The 16,864-nt window shown below is 40.5% G+C and overlaps 1 protein-coding gene across 1 annotated transcript; it reads left to right on the top strand.

Moving 5' to 3' along the window:
• Positions 1-8,992: 8,992 nt before the first annotated feature.
• tbata (thymus, brain and testes associated) lies at positions 8,993-16,426 on the top strand. Its single transcript, XM_076760703.1, has 9 exons — positions 8,993-9,048; positions 9,360-9,555; positions 10,632-10,802; positions 10,936-11,024; positions 12,340-12,489; positions 12,786-12,867; positions 14,769-14,934; positions 15,041-15,081; positions 15,967-16,426. The coding sequence occupies exons 2-9, from the start codon at positions 9,363-9,365 to the stop codon at positions 16,053-16,055; spliced, it is 981 nt and encodes a 326-aa protein (XP_076616818.1). The 5' UTR covers positions 8,993-9,048; positions 9,360-9,362; the 3' UTR covers positions 16,056-16,426.
• Positions 16,427-16,864: the final 438 nt, after the last annotated feature.

The following is a 16,864-nucleotide window of genomic DNA, read 5'->3' as shown; positions in this document are numbered from 1 at the left end:
GTGTGTCCTCCACCATGCCTTCGGCACCTGCTGCTCGAGGAATAAAAGGGCCTTTCTGTGTGGAGTTTGCATGTTCTCCCTGGGTTCACCTGGGGTATTCTCCGTAAAATATACCCCCACTAAAAACATGCAAGAAGATCACCACATGACCAATGGTGACAACGAGCTGGGTCCCCGGGCGCCGGTCTGGCTGCCCACCGCTCCTGGTCTGCCGCGGAGGAAGGACGACCAGGATGGGTGAAATGCGGAAGACAAATTTCACCTTCGTGTGCAGTGTTCACATGTCATGTCGTGTGACAATAAAGGGGAATGTCCCCCCAATTCTTCTTCTTCTACGTAACATTTGTAGAGGTAAGATTTTGTACATGGTGATGTTATGCATCATTTTATCCAAAAATGTGTTTGTGCTGTGTGTTTTCACACCAACTGGCAGTACACCAAGCTCTATGAGCATATTTAGTATGAATCAATCTGCATCAAAGCCTCTCCTGTCACACCAGAGCTGTTATTAATCACCTGCCCGCCAGCTGTCACTGCTGAGTTCATTTCCTGCCACTTGTGTTTGTTATCTTCCCACCTGCACACTCCTCATTTAGTCTCAGTGTACTGTATATGGCACTGTATATACAGAGGACAGATGACAGTTATTGTCGACCAGATTCTATGTGTTACCACAGTGTTCCAGACTTTGTTATGCTCTGGTTCCAGCCTGTAGGTCTGACAGCCTTTTCTTTGCTGACAGACCTCCATACTGGCCAATGTAATAGCTACTGTAATTGCTACACTTGCTATGCCTTCAGAGTCTAGTTTTAGGTCCAAGTTCTGTCCTAGACAGCAAAAAAAAAAAAAAAGCCTGACATTCTTTCATTGGAGAACATGGCCCTTACAGGTTGATTGTGAGTGATGATATTCTGTAAATTTAGCCAGCTGCAGGTGTAATTGTCCCAGGTATGTCCATGTAGCTGTCAAGTTCTTTTCCAAACTGTTTATACAGAGTATGTTAATGCTCCTCAAGGAAATGGTTTAAATTCAGAGGACAAATGCTGTCAAACATCCAGGTGATCAATTTTCCTTTGAAAATAATTTAGAGGTTAAAGGTTCAGTGTGCAGGATTCAGCGGCATCTAGTGGTGAGGTTGCAGATTGCATATCGTATCTCATCTCTCACCCACAGTGGCCTCAAAACTCAACTCAAAACTCAAAAGGCATTGCCTGAATAAAATGCAGTGGAACCAAATCAGCAACAGAGTAAGGATGAGATTATAACTAAATATACTGTATGTGGTAGCATACCAGTGCAACTGAGGCTGGTGGCAATGTCATTAGTTTGCAAAGTATTAGCAGAGTATCTGACGGTTTAAAAAAATTGACTCGATCATGGCTCAAGACAAAAGGTTCATCTTGGGAGGGGGACATGAATATCAAGTCATGTAATAGTTGATGAGAGATCACTCAAAACTTTAAATGTCAACCTCATGGTGGTGACAGACGAAATGTCAGGGGATCACCAGAGTCAATAGGCTACATCCTCTGAGGGAGATATCTCACTGGATACCTGAAAACGTTGACCTACTGGTGGTGCTAGATGAAAGGCCAGGGGGTCATCAGTGTGGATAGGATTCATGCTCTGGATACATGGTTTCGAATTTCATGGCAGTCCATCTGATATTCTGTAAAAACCCAAAATGTCATCCTGCTGGTGACAGCAGAGGAAAAAAAAATCAAAGGATTACCAAAGTCACTAGGACTCATCCTCTGAGGACCATGACTGTGTCTACAGCTATACAATAGCAATCCAACCCATAATGATCAAGATACTTCAGTCTGAACCAAAGTGGTGGACTGACTGACCAGCCGACAGAACAACATTGCCCTCCATAGATACGTATGCTGCTAACATGGCTTAAAACCTCAAGAGGCTGCTAACGATCAGTATAGTTTTGCCTTTTTTTGAGAGAAGTCTAATTGCTACATGGTATGAGTATTTTTTTAATATGCAAATGAAGCCAGAAATTTCAAAATCCAAGCAACGCAACAGACACACAAAATCAAAGCCCCGTGGCTCATGGTGCTATGGCAACACCACAGCAGCAGGGTCGTATCACGGAAAAGTCAAAGCGCTGTATTTATGTTGCCGCTGGATGAGCTTTGATTTGCTGAGCTCCAAGTACAACAGAACAGCCTCTCTACATGTAACTCAATCACTAACCAAATAAAAAGACTGTTTATGTGTGCCGAGAACATGAAGTCAGGGAAGAGGTGAGAGAAGCTGCCAGCTTCACGTGCTGTCAATTCAGCACACAGGCATCGCAAAGCCAGTATTTCTCTGTGAGAGTGTCAGACGGTGGGGGGGCAGAGGCATTAATTTCTACATGCTAATGAGCTGTTCCAGGTTAATGCTGACCCATAGCTACAGCTGTGAAAAATGTGTGGTTTTAAGGTGCTTAATTAATTACGACAATGACAGTGATCACTGCCATTTCATACCGAAAAACACCTGTTGGTGAGCTTTACAAAATGTCAAGGAGCTGCTTCATCCTGCACTAAATCTTTTCCACTGAGGCGGGAAGATTTGCAAATATCCCCCTTTTTAAAAAAAAAAAATAAAATAAATAGAAAAGGGAAGCCATGATAAAAATAAACACAGAAAAAGGCAGAGTTAAAATGGGAAAAGAAACTTAAAGTGATTTGGTAAAATTCAAAGTTTCAGGACCTGATGTACTTCTTTTCTCATCCTGAGATGTCATGGCAGGGGTTGTCATACTGAAAAGGTCTCTCACCCCGGACAGACCAGATGACCTCTGCCTGAGGACTTCAGGCTCTGCTGTGGCTCACTGGAGGGGGAGCCTCCAGTCAGTGACTTAAATGTTAACAACAAAATCAATACCAAACTCGCAGCGCGCCGAGGGAAGCAAGAATGAGAGGCGAGTGTTCTCTTTGCCTGGAATTTGTGAAAAGCCCAGTAGAGGCAGCTGACAGCATAAACTACAGTTTAAAGATCTGCGGTGTAGCTGTGGACCTCAAACAAAGGAAGCCCAACCGTACCAACCGTCAGTTGTCAAAGAAAAAGCCAAAGACTAATTGGTCCTCCAAATGGTGAGAACTCATTGAGTGACACACGACCAAGCAGTGAGGGGAAAGGGAATGACAGATGAAGAGAAGTCACATTCAAGAACCCCAGTACAATAACAATTGTTTACCAAAGTCCAAAGTTTTGTCAACCCATTCATCCACCCTGACCTCATGTGCTGCAGACTTTATGGCCGTATGAAAGAGTACGGACACTACAGGGCTTTGTCACATAAATGTGTCATTGTTACGTTTCCCCAGAAAAGAAAAACTGAAGGACAGGGGTTGCAAGTGGGAAACTAACAAAGACAGCACATAACCATGTCAAAAAACCCAAGTAGGTGGACAGAAATATGAGCCCCTTGAATTCTAAAAGGCAGTGGGATTAACGATCCCTTTAGCTACCCACTGAGTCTACCAAAATTATAGATGAACAAAAGAAAATGGGCTCAAAATGGAAAGAAAGTGGGAGTCACTAGATAGGGGAAAAGGGTGGACTGGAAAACACTCTTCCAAATAAACAGTCAAACTCATTCAGACCAAGTTAGACCACAGAGAGACAACTGAAGGTTTTGTTTCTCCAGAGACACACAACCAAACTGAGGCCGGGGAACCCAGCCTCCTTATGTAGCCTCCCAGTCATGCTGATTAGGATCAGCATCACCTGAGGGTTAAGATCACAGGTGCACCCACTAGCCTCTGATGAGCATGAGGCCTGTGACCTGGATCTTTCCATAACAGTCATTAACAGGTATCTTTTATGAAACGTTCCTGTTCTGTTTGATAATGAAATAATTCTAAAAGAAATCACATTTTGCAGGAGTGGCTGTAGAGAACTGGCTAATAGCAGAGCTAATGGTGTGAAATAAAACCAAAAGAACATTCTGTCCTGTTTTATTGTTGTGTTTCCTTTGATTTTCAGAGTCGCCATGTGACTCGTGAAGTTTCTTTTCCAATTTTTCTGCCTGCTTTTCTTTGCTTTTGATATCTGTGATGAGGTCTTTGAAGCCGATGTAGCCCTGGAAATGTCCTGTAACATAGCATTGAAATCTAGAACTGGGTCATCAGCAGGGAGCTCAGGTGAGAGGGGCTCAAATAAATGTCTGTTGGTTGGGTGAAAAAGGTAAAGAAAGATAAAGAACTTGATGTTAGGCCAAATTAAAGCACCAGGTTTAGAGTGTGAACTAAAAAACTGAATAAAGTAACAAGAGTCAAACAATTTAAAACAGACCAGAGGAGAGGAAGTAGGCAAACAACCATGAATATTAATATAACAAAGAACAAAGGAGGCAAACATTTGGAAAACCTTTGAATAAACTGTAGATGAAAACATAAAAGATTGCAGGTTTATCAAGATGCATATCTGCACTGATGTGTTGAAACTTTAACTTGAATCCAAACATATTTCAAAATATAATACACTTAGGTACCTTGACCCTGTGACGTTCATAAAATGAGAAGGAAGCGCACAGCACTCACATGCATACACATTTGTTCGCTGAGGACAGCGCTCTGCGTGCTCCACTGAAGGCCTTGAAGATGAGGCCATTTTTATAGAACTGGTTATATTTTGATGCACACTGCACCGCCTCAAGATTCCCATTTGATGAGAATCCTATTTCCCATTTGATGAGAATCATGACCTTACACACACTGTAATACAAATTCTGTGCTGTTTTTTTTTTTTTTAAATCAATGCATCTAAAGTATATATATATCATTTGCCCACTGCAGAATGTTGAGGAGCTAAAAACACATTTTCATTTCTCCAGCGCTTGAAGTGCAAAGAAAACATGCAAAATATTGACTATGTATGCTAGCCGGCCAGGATGCTCTCAGTTCCTTGTATTCCCAGTGGAGAAGCAGGCAGGTGAGAACAGGAAGAGGTGAGCGTCACATATTGTGCCCCCTGGTAATGCAGTTTATTTAGGGCCATTATGAATCGGACAATATGGAGAGGGCTGAAAGGAGTGCTGGCAGCTGGTGAGAAGGAATGGTGCACAAGAAAAAGTCCCAGTACAGCAAGGAGTAAAATGTAGAAGTGACAGTACTGCGTAGTGGTGAGAGCCAGCCCACTATGAACATTTCATTTCTCTTTCCTTATGAACAGGAGGGCTTCTTGTTCTTAAGGATTGATCCATTATGAAACAAGGGGGCATTCCTACACAATGAGGCAACTGAAATCCACATTGTGATTTTAGAATTATAATTTGGGAAAGGAAAATGTTCAGAGTCAATCTGGAACATGGTTCTATAAGGTTCTACCTGCAAAACAGCAATTAGTGCTTGGATGTCACAAAGGGCAACCAATCAGGTTGCATTTTTTATGTCTTTGTTTGGACCTTTAGCTACCATGAAAGAATAGCCGGCTGATGATAATTGTAGCACTCATCTAGCTGCTCGTCAGCTAGAAATAATGTCATTATGGGTAACGAATAGTTACTGTGACTTGTTTAGAGATGACAGCAATGAAAGCCATCAGGTTTCTAGTTAGCTGAACATGTTTAATCTGATACACTAAAATAATAGTGTACTGGTGGCATTGATGCTCCGACAGCTTGTATAGGCCAAAGAACTGAAGCAAATCTGGGAGCAGCAAAGAGACCAGAAAAGTACAGAAAGGGGGGGCAGCAGACAAAGGCACAGAAAAGACGTCAGTTCAGATCTTTGATGTGACCAAATGTTTCTGTGTGTGAATTTAGAGCACGGTGCTAAATGTGTATGTGTCCAAATATCCCTTCAGTAATTCTTGAACAGCCAATAGACAGAACCTCACTGTATATCAGTTTTGCTCTCTGGGATGTAAAAGCTTTGAAACTATCTCAACACCACTGTGATCGCAGATAGAGGCAAATGAATCCAAGGTCATGATGTGTAATGAAATGTAAAATAGCTCATGTAAAGGTTTAACCTTCAGCTTTTATTACATTACACAGTTTGAGATTGTACAATGTAGTGCAGGTGTATTTCCCTCCATGCTACATACATTAAATAATATAAGATAAAGTCATGTGAATGAATATGTAGATGTATGAACAAATACCTCCATACTATTCCACATTTTTGATTTATTCCTTTGTACAAATAAGCCTGCTGGTGGTGTATTTGATCAAAAACAGTATATGTAGCATCTGGGGACACACATAGCTTACCCCCCCCCCCCCCCCCCCCCCCCCCCCACACACACACACACACACACACACACAGAGGCAGACATTATTCAGAAACAAAGAAGACATAACACTCTCCCTTAGGACACTTCAACAGCCTTCAATTTCAATTTGAAAAAAAGGAAGAAAAAAATATTTCAGTTTCATCTAGACAAGTCTTGTCTGTCTCTGGGCCATAAAGGAAGGTGCTAAACTAAAGATTTTTCAGTGATCTGGTGCATGTAGATGCAAATAAACACTGATGAAATTACTGTCTGGGGGACTGGATTCTAAATAGGACTTATGATCATTCCACCAAATGTAAATAAGTGCTCTAGTGGAGGCCGTTGCAAAGGTCATTCACTCATGGAAGCCACACTGCGATATTCCTCAAATGAAGTCTAAATCCCCTCTGGCTATGCACCAAGTCAGAGGGGGGAAAAGTTTTCACACATTGTGCAAATCAGCCAAAAACTTTAGACAGCCGTTGTATTTGCAAGGCACCATCCAGAGAATTAAGCACCTGCTGCACCAAGTCCCCCTTTTAACTTCTTTCTCTGGTTTTTGTACAGTTTTGAAAATGGCGTACAGCCTGGAGAGCTGTCGATAGGAATGGGTTATTTCCATGACACACAGTGTCACCATCGTGTCACCATTTACTCCTTTTCACTGGCCAGTAATGAGCTTCACCTGGAGATAACAACCTTGTCACCTGACAGGAAACTAATATTAGATCATTCTGGAACACCCAGACTGACAACTTTTCTTATTAACTTTTAACCACAATCACAGCACAACCCCTGGGGTGGCGATGTCGGTCAGTCAGTTGGTCCATCACTTTGGTCCGGACTCAAAGATCTCTTGTTCAGACATTCCCACTTTCTGAACCCCATTGTGATCCCCCAACTTTCACACCACAACAAGGTTGACATTTGTGTTTTTTGTTGGTGAAATGTCGCCACATCGCCCCCCTCAGGATGCATTGCAATCACTCTGGTTATCTCTGGTGTCAGTTTAGCACGTGCTAGTGGTCAAGCCAGCAATAATGAATATGCAATATCCGGTTAGATTTTGAAATAACACCAAGAACATCGCATTGTGACATGGTTGAAGTTCGGTTACGTTTAGACACCAAAACTACTTGGTTAGGTTTAGGAAAAGATCATGGTTTGGGTTAGAATGAGTATGTTAGTTACATACTTAAGTTTCGTACTTTGGCTACATACAATATGTTAAGAAACTTCAGTTACGTATGGTACGTAACTTCATTTACAAATGTCACAAGTGTCAACTTGATGGTCGCAATGCAGGAAAATGCTGGTGGGTCACCAAAGCCATCACTGACAACTGACATTTACGAGCCATGCTGCCACTTCGATGATGCTGTGAGGCACGCTAGGAGATGATTAGCTTATCTCAACATAAAATCTGGAAGCAGGAAACAGCTGGCGCCACAGCGGCTCATGACTTCATCATACAAGTCTGAGAATCATACAGTTCCCACACACAGTAGGTTGTAACAGAGACAAGACAAAAAAACAGTGAATTATTTGAACAGATGTCTTTTTATCTTCTTAGTTTTTAGTCAAAGTTTCTCTTTTTTTTAAGAGCATGAGAAAGTCACAACTTTGCAATCACGGGTGCCTTGAACATTAATGTTTCAGTATTTCTATCACATCAGGGACTTTAGACTTGAGAGACGTTCTTTTATTCCCCAGTTAGTTTAGACGAGTTATCAAGGTCTTACACTTCGTCAGGTTTTAGGTTGAAATTGATTTTTTGCATGCCTAGTCACAAATTTCATTAGACTTGTAGACAGACAGACAGACAGCTACATAGATAGATACTCTCACTCTCTAAAGTCAAAGCAGAGAACTTTTCAGTGACGCCTGCAAAGAAATGAAAGTGCTGCTGCTGCTTTGTTGCTGAGGTTGACGCTCATCCTGACCCCAAAACAAAAATCTTAAGAGACATAATCTACTGATGTTACTGGATTACTGTTAAAGTCTAGTGGAACAGGCCAAGACCTAAATGTGGTCTACTCAAGTTGTGTGTGTGTGTGTGTGTGTGTGTAAGCCTCAAGGCTACAAAGCAGTTGTAAACTGTAGAGTAAGATCAGCTCATGAATGCTGCTCATTATTTTTGTTCAGTGCTTTCCTAAATTAGTTTGGTACCGTCAGATGAACTTATCCATGTTAATTTATCATATTTCCCCACATCAGTTACTGGGAAATGCATCTGCACACTGATCACCATCTTAATGGATCATTCGCAAGGCAGTAATTTCCAATGGAGATGCTATTTACTGCTTTTTAAAACACAGTTACAAGGCGCACCACACCTAGGAAATGATATAAATTAATAAAAAAAAAAAAGAAAAAGTAAAGAAACATCCATCTCAGCTGACAGTTACTGAGATTTAACTGAGGATGATGAATAACACAAGCCACAGGCACGAGGATAATTAAAAGATAAATTTTCAATTCCAGAACAAATAATATTATATTCATATCCACACTAGGTGGTGAAGTAAAACATATTGTGGTCGGGGGTGAAGTGCCTCAGTCACACATGTTCATGTCGACTTCTTCTTCCATCAAATTAATGTTGAAATGACTAGTGCAATCTTCATTTGACTAAGTCCTTTAAATAAACATCAGAAAATAAATTGCATTATGAGGTGCGTGTGAAAATCCTCTCTAAGTGATCTGAATACCAGTCACTCAGTGCGTACGGATGCCATTGTTTCTTGTTTAGTTCAGGTTTCTTAGCAACAACAGCAACACAGAGCACCAAGTACCAAAGGTTTGAGCTGGAGGCTGCTGTCTGAGGTAAAATGGTTCTTCAGAGTAATATTTCTTTATTTTCCTGGTTATTTCTTCTTGTTAGAGTACAAAACATACATTTCTTGGTCGATTTTGATTAAATGTGTTATCTGCTGGCTTTTGGAGTAAATCAAGTTTGAGTAGTCTCTGTCTTGCTCCTTGTACGTTTAAGTTTAAGTGTTCTTTTTTAATCATGTGCAGTCACAAGTGGTTAGAATAATGTTTCAGTATTTCCATCACGCCACCTCAGAAAAGTACTGGAGAGTTTTTCTTTTATTCCTTCAGACTTACATAAAAACTTCTGTCTGTCATTCCAGGACATGTCAGCTTCTCAGAGTCCGGACTCCCGGGAGTCGACAGGAGAGAGGTTCTTCAGTCAGACTAATCAGGTGCCGTTCACCGCTGAATTTAAAAAGACGCAGACGACATGTAGTCCACGCTTCGGTGCCTTGAGTCATCACTCGTTCTTCTCCCGACACAACCCACATCCACATAGGGTGAGACATATTCAAGGTGAGCGAATTGATTTGAAAGTTAAGGCAAGCTTTGCCGCATGCTTCCCTCCCTTCCCGTATTTTCTCATTCATCTGTGCAGTACAGACGTCAGTTGGTGTTTTGAGCCTTTATTTATGATTTCCCTGGGTACATGGCTGCAGTACACACAGAGCACCCTTAAGAAATAAAGTCAGCAGGTCATTCTGGTTTTCATCTAGCTTCTCAAAAGTTGTTTTCAAATAATTATCAGTATGATAAATGACATTTTACTGGAGTTTTTATTGGAGTTGAACTGCTCACAATGACAGTGTTAAATGCAGATGTTTGGCGCACATAATGTTCACCAGCTTAGTTTAGTATGCTGCACGCTAATTAGCACTAAGCTGAAAACAGAGCTGAGGTTGACGGGAATATCAAATTCGACCTGATGGTGACACTAGAGGAAAAATCAGGGGGTCAAATGTTTTACAATTTATCTCCTGGAGACCACCAATGTGCCAACTTTCACAGCAGTCCAACCAATAGTTGTGGGGATATTTTGATAGCCAAAAATATCAACCTGGTGGAAAAGTCACCAAAATGGTGGTGGTGATGAAGTATTTAGAGCTTTTTCTGCCTCCCCCAAGTTGTACTTGGCTTTTGCATTGTCAAACAGTGCATCAGAAAACTGTTACCTTCAAACTGTCTGTTTGTGTCAAACTGAATAACAATAGTCTGTTTATGCACTCTTTGAGGTGATTACTTGTCACAGCTAATTACGCCGAAAGCATTAATTCAGCTGTCAACAAAGTCCTTATTCTGACATTGCTGTTGAAATATTCCTTCCTGTGATGAGTTAAATCCACACACACTGTGCATGAAATATTTCAGAAGTAGCTCTACACGCCCCTGGAATAGCAATATGGCACATGAAAGAGACGACTGCATTATTGGCAGAGAAGTTTCATTCCAGAGGTTCTCATGAAGTTGTCACCTTTAGTCACAGCAGGAATTTTTCTTTTATTTCCACAGGGCAGCCCGTTGATTGCCCCACACCTCTGAAGTACTATACGTTGATTGTGAACTGTGAATATATGCCTTTCTTTCCACCACAGGACTCAATGGGAGGCCCGTTTGCATGGTGAGAGATGATTGGTATGTCACATCATCATTATTTCCTCATCCACTTCTGAAGAGCCACATCCTGAGGACAGCAACTGATCCGTCCTTTGCTTTTCCGCCTGCTCAGAATCTTTATGGAGTCAGTAGTGACAAAAGCAAATCAGGCATGTTTACAGTCATACACAGCGGCTACATTTTCTCCTTAATTTTCTGAAGGTCTGCCTTCAAAGAATCCGACTGAGTTTAATGGGAATAATTAGAGAATAACTAGATTCATTTTCCCTTTTCATTTCACAGCACTATTTTCAGAGGCTTGGAGGGATGAACTTAAAGAACTTGCTGCAAAAGTCAGTTTGTCTTCTCAAGCGCAAAAGGACAAAATGCAGGTATGATTACTGCTGTAGTCTGAAATATGTGCGGGGTTACTGAATGGCACAAACAGCAGCAGATTGCCTAAATATGCCTGAATTTTCAACAAAATGTCCTGTTTTTTTTAATGATCATGGTCACAGTCAGAGATAGGGTCCACACCACTTGTTTGAGTGTGACATACAGTTGCATTGTGGCCAGTAGCTTGTTGAATTATAGATATTCAGTGCCTGACAATGACCAAAGAACAGTAATGTTGGACATGTGGAAGACAAAGCTTTGTCATAATAATAAACAACATTAGCGTTCATGCTACACATTGCATGTATTCATCCTCTTCAGGTAAACAATGATTTATTTGCCAGTTCAAGAGGGGAAAGAGATGCCCCGGATTGATTCCCAGAGGTAACGCTTCTTCCCAGGTTGTGTACAAACCCACAACAAGCTCAGTCTATCGAACGTTTCACATTCTGGTTGAATGTAACTAGGGCCATGGTCAGGATTGAGGTGTGCCTAAGAGGCTTATCCTTAATTACCCAGGAGATGTCAGTTGCCAGAACATGAACTTTACAAACTACATTGCAAATGCTGCTGGGTAGAGTTTATGGAAATGCATCTCCTTTCACCTGTTTTTATGTGCATTTTGAATTTGTGCACATAATTTGCAGAAAAGCAGACAACAATATCTATATATATATTGCAAATTTTTTTTGGAACTTGGCAGGAGTGGAAAAGTTGGTGTATGAAGAAAAGCAAAATGCCATGAAGTACGACTGAAACAGACTTAGCAAAAGTAATCATGTACAACTTAAACTTCTACTGAAGCCTCTGCTCCACTAAAGAGATGAAAAATGGCAACAACAAAAAAAAAAATCTGATCTTTGTGCAGCGAAAACAAGCATAAATGGCATATTTCTGTCATGTTTTCAAATTGCTTTCCACCATTTGAGGTTTGACTTTTAATTATGTCATTTTGTTGCACCCTCTTCTTTTGCAATGGTATAATGGCACCTGATGGGAGCATCAGCACCTCCTACTGTTATCTCAAAGATTCATAAAACAGTAGTGGATGGAAATGTGCAGAAATTCCCATTTTCTTTTGCCAATTTTCCGAAAATTTGGTTAAACATCTACGCTTCATTTGGATGGCTTATGTTGACAAAGCTAATTAGCTAATGTTAGCCTGCTAACGCCAATATTAGTGTGTTGGCATTGCCATTGTGAACATATCTGGTTCCTAACTTATAGTTTAAATTAATGAGGAAAAAGGTTAAACTGGGATATATTTTAAAGTTAAGTTTCTGTACTGGAGAGCGTGATTTTGTTTTCCAGGAGCAACCAGAAGAAGCATTTGTCCGCCCAAAGACTCAATATTCAGCTGAAACCGGGAGAATCATCCCTCCATCCTCCAAGTCTTATCAACGCAGATCCCATTCCCAGCGCCTCGTCTATCCTCAGCCCTTCCATGATCAAGAGCTCATGGTAAAATACTCTTCCACTGATGTTTGGCTCTTCCACAGATGGATTAAGTGTCATTTGTAGTGATATGAAGTTGAAATGAGGCACAGCCATTTAATATCTTATTCCAGAGATGAAGGATTAGGAGCAGATCAAAAGGAGGTTTCTGAATACCATGAAAATACTCCAGAGTTCACAGCTTTTTCAAAAGGTTATGCTGCATTTGCATTTTGTTGGAAATTACCCCCCAAAACAGCTCTGTCACCAGGCATCTGGAGAAATTCACATAAAACTTAAAGATATATTTATGTGGCTTGCAGGTGCTGGAGCTGCTCTGTCAGATCCTGCAGACAGATTCCCTGTCCACAGTGCAGCAGTGGCTTCTGCTTGCTGGCCAAAGAGGTAAAATACTTCTTTATTCTATATTAAGTATTTTTATAGAAGCTGAAAAACATTTTGGATAGTACATGCCAATTTTTTTTTATAGTGCTTTTATAGTGCAGTGTTACATACATGCAATATAATTCAGAATCACTTCAACCATCACAATTAATTTGACAAGCAAAATGTTCAGAAATGTGTCTCATTATTAAATCAGTTCTTCTGTGAACAAGGTCATGTTTTTGTCCAGTTTGTTGGTGTTGGTAGAATTTCTCAAGCATTGCATAAATGGATGAAACTAAAGCAGCAGAGGCTGAAATATCTTGACCTTTTGTTCCTAGTTCAGGTCGAACTCTGAAAACAGTGGACACTGTAATTCCCACAGTGCAGTAGAATACTTTCAGTGCCAGAAAAATCATTTCAAGCCGCACAGCTCCGGGTTGTATTGTCTTCTCTCTGTTATAAATTCCAGGCCCCTGGTGACATTGAGTGATAGGTTCATCCCATGATGAATAAATTGACCATTATATTGTAAAATCAGCTTTCCCCTCAAACATCAGACAGATAGATGAACTGGTTTGGATTTATTAGATATTTTGACACTTTTACTATTTTCTAATGCAGGAGTTTTCAACATCTGATTCTAGCCTATATTTGTTTACATATTAGCAAATATGTACCAATTAAAGTATGCCGAATTAGCTATTAGTAGTTCCTGTTATCAGTGTGTTCCTGGATGTGCAGACAGCTATTGGATTTCTATGATACTGAAGACAACTTAAAAAGATTCTGATTTTTTTGGGTGCCCCTATAGCTCAGTTGGTAAGGTGTGCGGCCCATGTATTAGGGCTGCCATTCACATGTGGTGTCCGCAGGCTCGACTCCCACCTGCGGCTCATTTGCTGCATGTTGTCCCTCTCTCTCTCTTTGCCCTCTTTCCTGTCATATCTTCAGCTGTCTCTGTCACTATAAAGTCAAAAATGCCCCAAAAAATCTTAAAGAACAAAAAAAAAAAAAAAACCATCATGATTCTCAGGCAAGTTCTGGAGCACTGAAAGACCTGGAAAAATACATGTGCATCTGCATCACACACAGAGTTCACTGATTGAAGCCTCAGAGGAGGAGGATGATTTTTGAGCAAGCTGGCAGGGTTTTAATGTACCTTAATCTCCTCTGCATTTGTAGGAGAGCCAAACTACAACTCACTTCAAATTGTTTTCAGAAAACTGTCCCAGTGGTGGACTGTAAAAAAGAGAAAGCGCACCAGCTGCATATGGTGGGACAGCAGCGTGCAGATGTATTTATGATGAAGCAGTTTTCTAACCCTTTTCTAGCATGTAGGGCAGCTTATATGGCGCTTTCATGTTTTCTCCTTTTAAGAGCATCCATTAGGCCTCTGCATCACGTTTTCTCCTCTGCAAAGGCACCCTAGACAGCCCTTAATTACATTTTCTTGCACATTGGGCCACTATAGAGGTCACTTTATCAAGCTTATCTACGTTACCATAGGGGCATCCAAGAGGGCACTTCTGCTGCATTGTTGTAACATGGGTGCCATTGAGCTGATTAAAACTAACTTAAAATGTGTGAAGACCCTGTACATGTGATCCAAACCCACTTATTTTACCAAATGAAATCTTTGCTTCAGGACAGTGATATAAAAGTATGTTGCTGCTGTAAAAGTGCTGCAGCTCAGTAGCCAATAATTTATTTTAAATCTACACTTAAGATAGGCCAGTATTGTAAATTGAACATATCAATGTTTTTATCTGTTAACCCGTCGTACACTTAAAGACAGAAAAAAGAGTAAATTCAAATAGATACAAAACCACTGAAGTATAAAGCGAAAGAGCGTGTAATTGGTCAGGTGGCACGCTGCATCGCTGAACTGTTTTCCTGGTGTTGATGTGGTGCACCTACAGAAAAAGACCTGGTGATGGGGATGATCAGAAAAGCTCTGGATGGTGTCGACCTCTCAGGTCATCGTCAGCAGAACTTCCAGCAGCTCCAGGCTCTTCATCCTGGGGCATCTCCGCCGGTATATGGTCCATCGTTCGACCAGTCGTGGAGAAAACCACAGAGAATGCGGTTGGGATGATCTCTTGAATTTTCATCTGGTTCTTTTGTTTAATAACATTTCAGGCTCAGTGTGTCTAACATTTTTTATTTTAACATATTTTTTTTTACCCTTTAGCTCACACAGAGTGAACCAAACTTCCAGCAATGACAAGCCAGGTAACTATGATGTATACTTCTCTCATTCTGACATTCATGACAGCACAAGTCTGTCACTGCAATTTGGCTCTTTTCCCTCCTGCCTGCTGTTACCTTTAATGTAAAATACCAGCAGAGTTTGTGTGTGCCCTTTGATTAAATGACAGCTCTTTCCTCTCTAGGATACAGTATATATCAACAAAAAACTTTTGGTTTGGTCTTCTAGGTGGTTCCAGGTCCTGGAATCCAATAAAACCCCTCTGCCATCTGCTTGTTTGAAATGTTCTTTTTTTCTTACTTGAAATGTACTTTTTTCCTCCAGTGATTTTCTTTTGGCTTGGCCCTCATGACTGGTTGTCTTTGAAATACAGTTTTTCAAAAACTCTGTAGATCAGCATATATAGGATCATTCTACCCTGCTGATCTCACTCCACGAACATTCAGCCTTTTGCATTTTTTTTTGCACCTTTTGTATCCTTTTGCATTAGCTGCTTCCTCCATCATCATTAATGACTGGCAAAAACTGTGGGAGGCATGAACTTTTTTCAACTTCTGAAGAGTGCCTTGACAGAAAAAGTTTGAGAACCGCTGTACTAGAAGAGATAAGGGATTATAAAAGAATACACAAAAATATTGGAAATTTATTTATTTATTTATTTTGAGAAATACTCATACTGTACAACTGCGTTCGTCCTTCTTCAAATTGTCTGTACCAAGCAAGACGCTAAAAAGAACCAGCTTCACAACAAGGATAAGTGGGAGCTAGAACATTTAGATTGAACACTTGTGTAAGCTTGTTACCTAACAAATTTTCTGTTTGTTCCGAGTAGAACAGACGGACCTGTGGCAAACGCATACACTAAATTATTGCCCTTGTACAACTCTGACTCAAGTATTCTGTTGCAGAGATGATTGGAGATGCAGAGGTCCTTGAAGTCCATGCAGGAGGTCAGAATCATCAAGATCATCCACTTCAGCACACAGAGAGTGCGTAGAGTTCTGTGATCTCCATGATGGCGATAATTTTATGATGCTTTCCTTATGAGATTTGATTGGTTCCCATGTGGGTCCCATGTAGCATATTTGCTTTTTAGATGTTCGTAAGAGTTCTCCATATTTCATTTGCACTTGTTTAATACAATGAACTATAGGTGTGATAGTGTTACATGACACTGGATGATGTAACATAATTGGATGTCACTTGGTTGGGGGATTGTGCTTTGACACTGGGAAAAGCAGAGTGACAAGTTTAACTAGTGTAACCTGTTAGCTGGGAAATAAAACTTGAGACTTTACTGTGTACAATTACAAGACTATTCTATAGAGAATTGATTAGTGCAAAAATAATTTAAAACTTTTTCTTTTTCCTCTTCTTCTTCTTTTTTATTTAAATCACGCTATATGGCTCAAGGGATGATAACCTTGGTCTGTGCATCCACCACTTTGTTCGCAGATGATGTTAGCTGACAACACTGGTGACCTTTGTCGACCATGAGGTTTGACATTTGCGTTTTTGAGTGAAATGTTTTGATAGCTATTGAATGAATTGCCATGAAAATGTTTGCAGGAATTAATGTTCCAGTCAAATATTTAACTTGTCCAGTACTTTGGTGTATGACCAAAGACCTGCAAAATGATTGCCATTCCCAGCAGCCTCTGCTTTAGCGTTGATTAGCACTGTTATCATGCTAGCATGCTAAAATAAGAAGGCAACATTATACCTGCTTAGCGTCAGTGTTTTAGTGATTAAAGTCCATTCAATTTAAACTATATCACAAAACACCTGTACATCATACTTTGTGAT

This window comes from Chaetodon auriga, chromosome 20, assembly GCF_051107435.1.
Source record: "Chaetodon auriga isolate fChaAug3 chromosome 20, fChaAug3.hap1, whole genome shotgun sequence".
In the NCBI taxonomy this organism is placed as follows: domain Eukaryota; kingdom Metazoa; phylum Chordata; class Actinopteri; order Chaetodontiformes; family Chaetodontidae; genus Chaetodon; species Chaetodon auriga.
This window is presented reverse-complemented; position numbering and strand designations above follow the sequence as displayed.

Coding starts and splice junctions, on each gene's coding strand:
- tbata (XM_076760703.1), top strand. CDS start 9,363: ATGTCAGCTTCTCAGAGTCCGGACTCCCGGGAGTCGACAGGAGAGAGG. Junction 10,803..10,935: donor TAGTGACAAAAGCAAATCAG/GCATGTTTACAG, acceptor TTCATTTCACAG/CACTATTTTCAGAGGCTTGG. Junction 12,490..12,785: donor TCCATGATCAAGAGCTCATG/GTAAAATACTCT, acceptor TGTGGCTTGCAG/GTGCTGGAGCTGCTCTGTCA.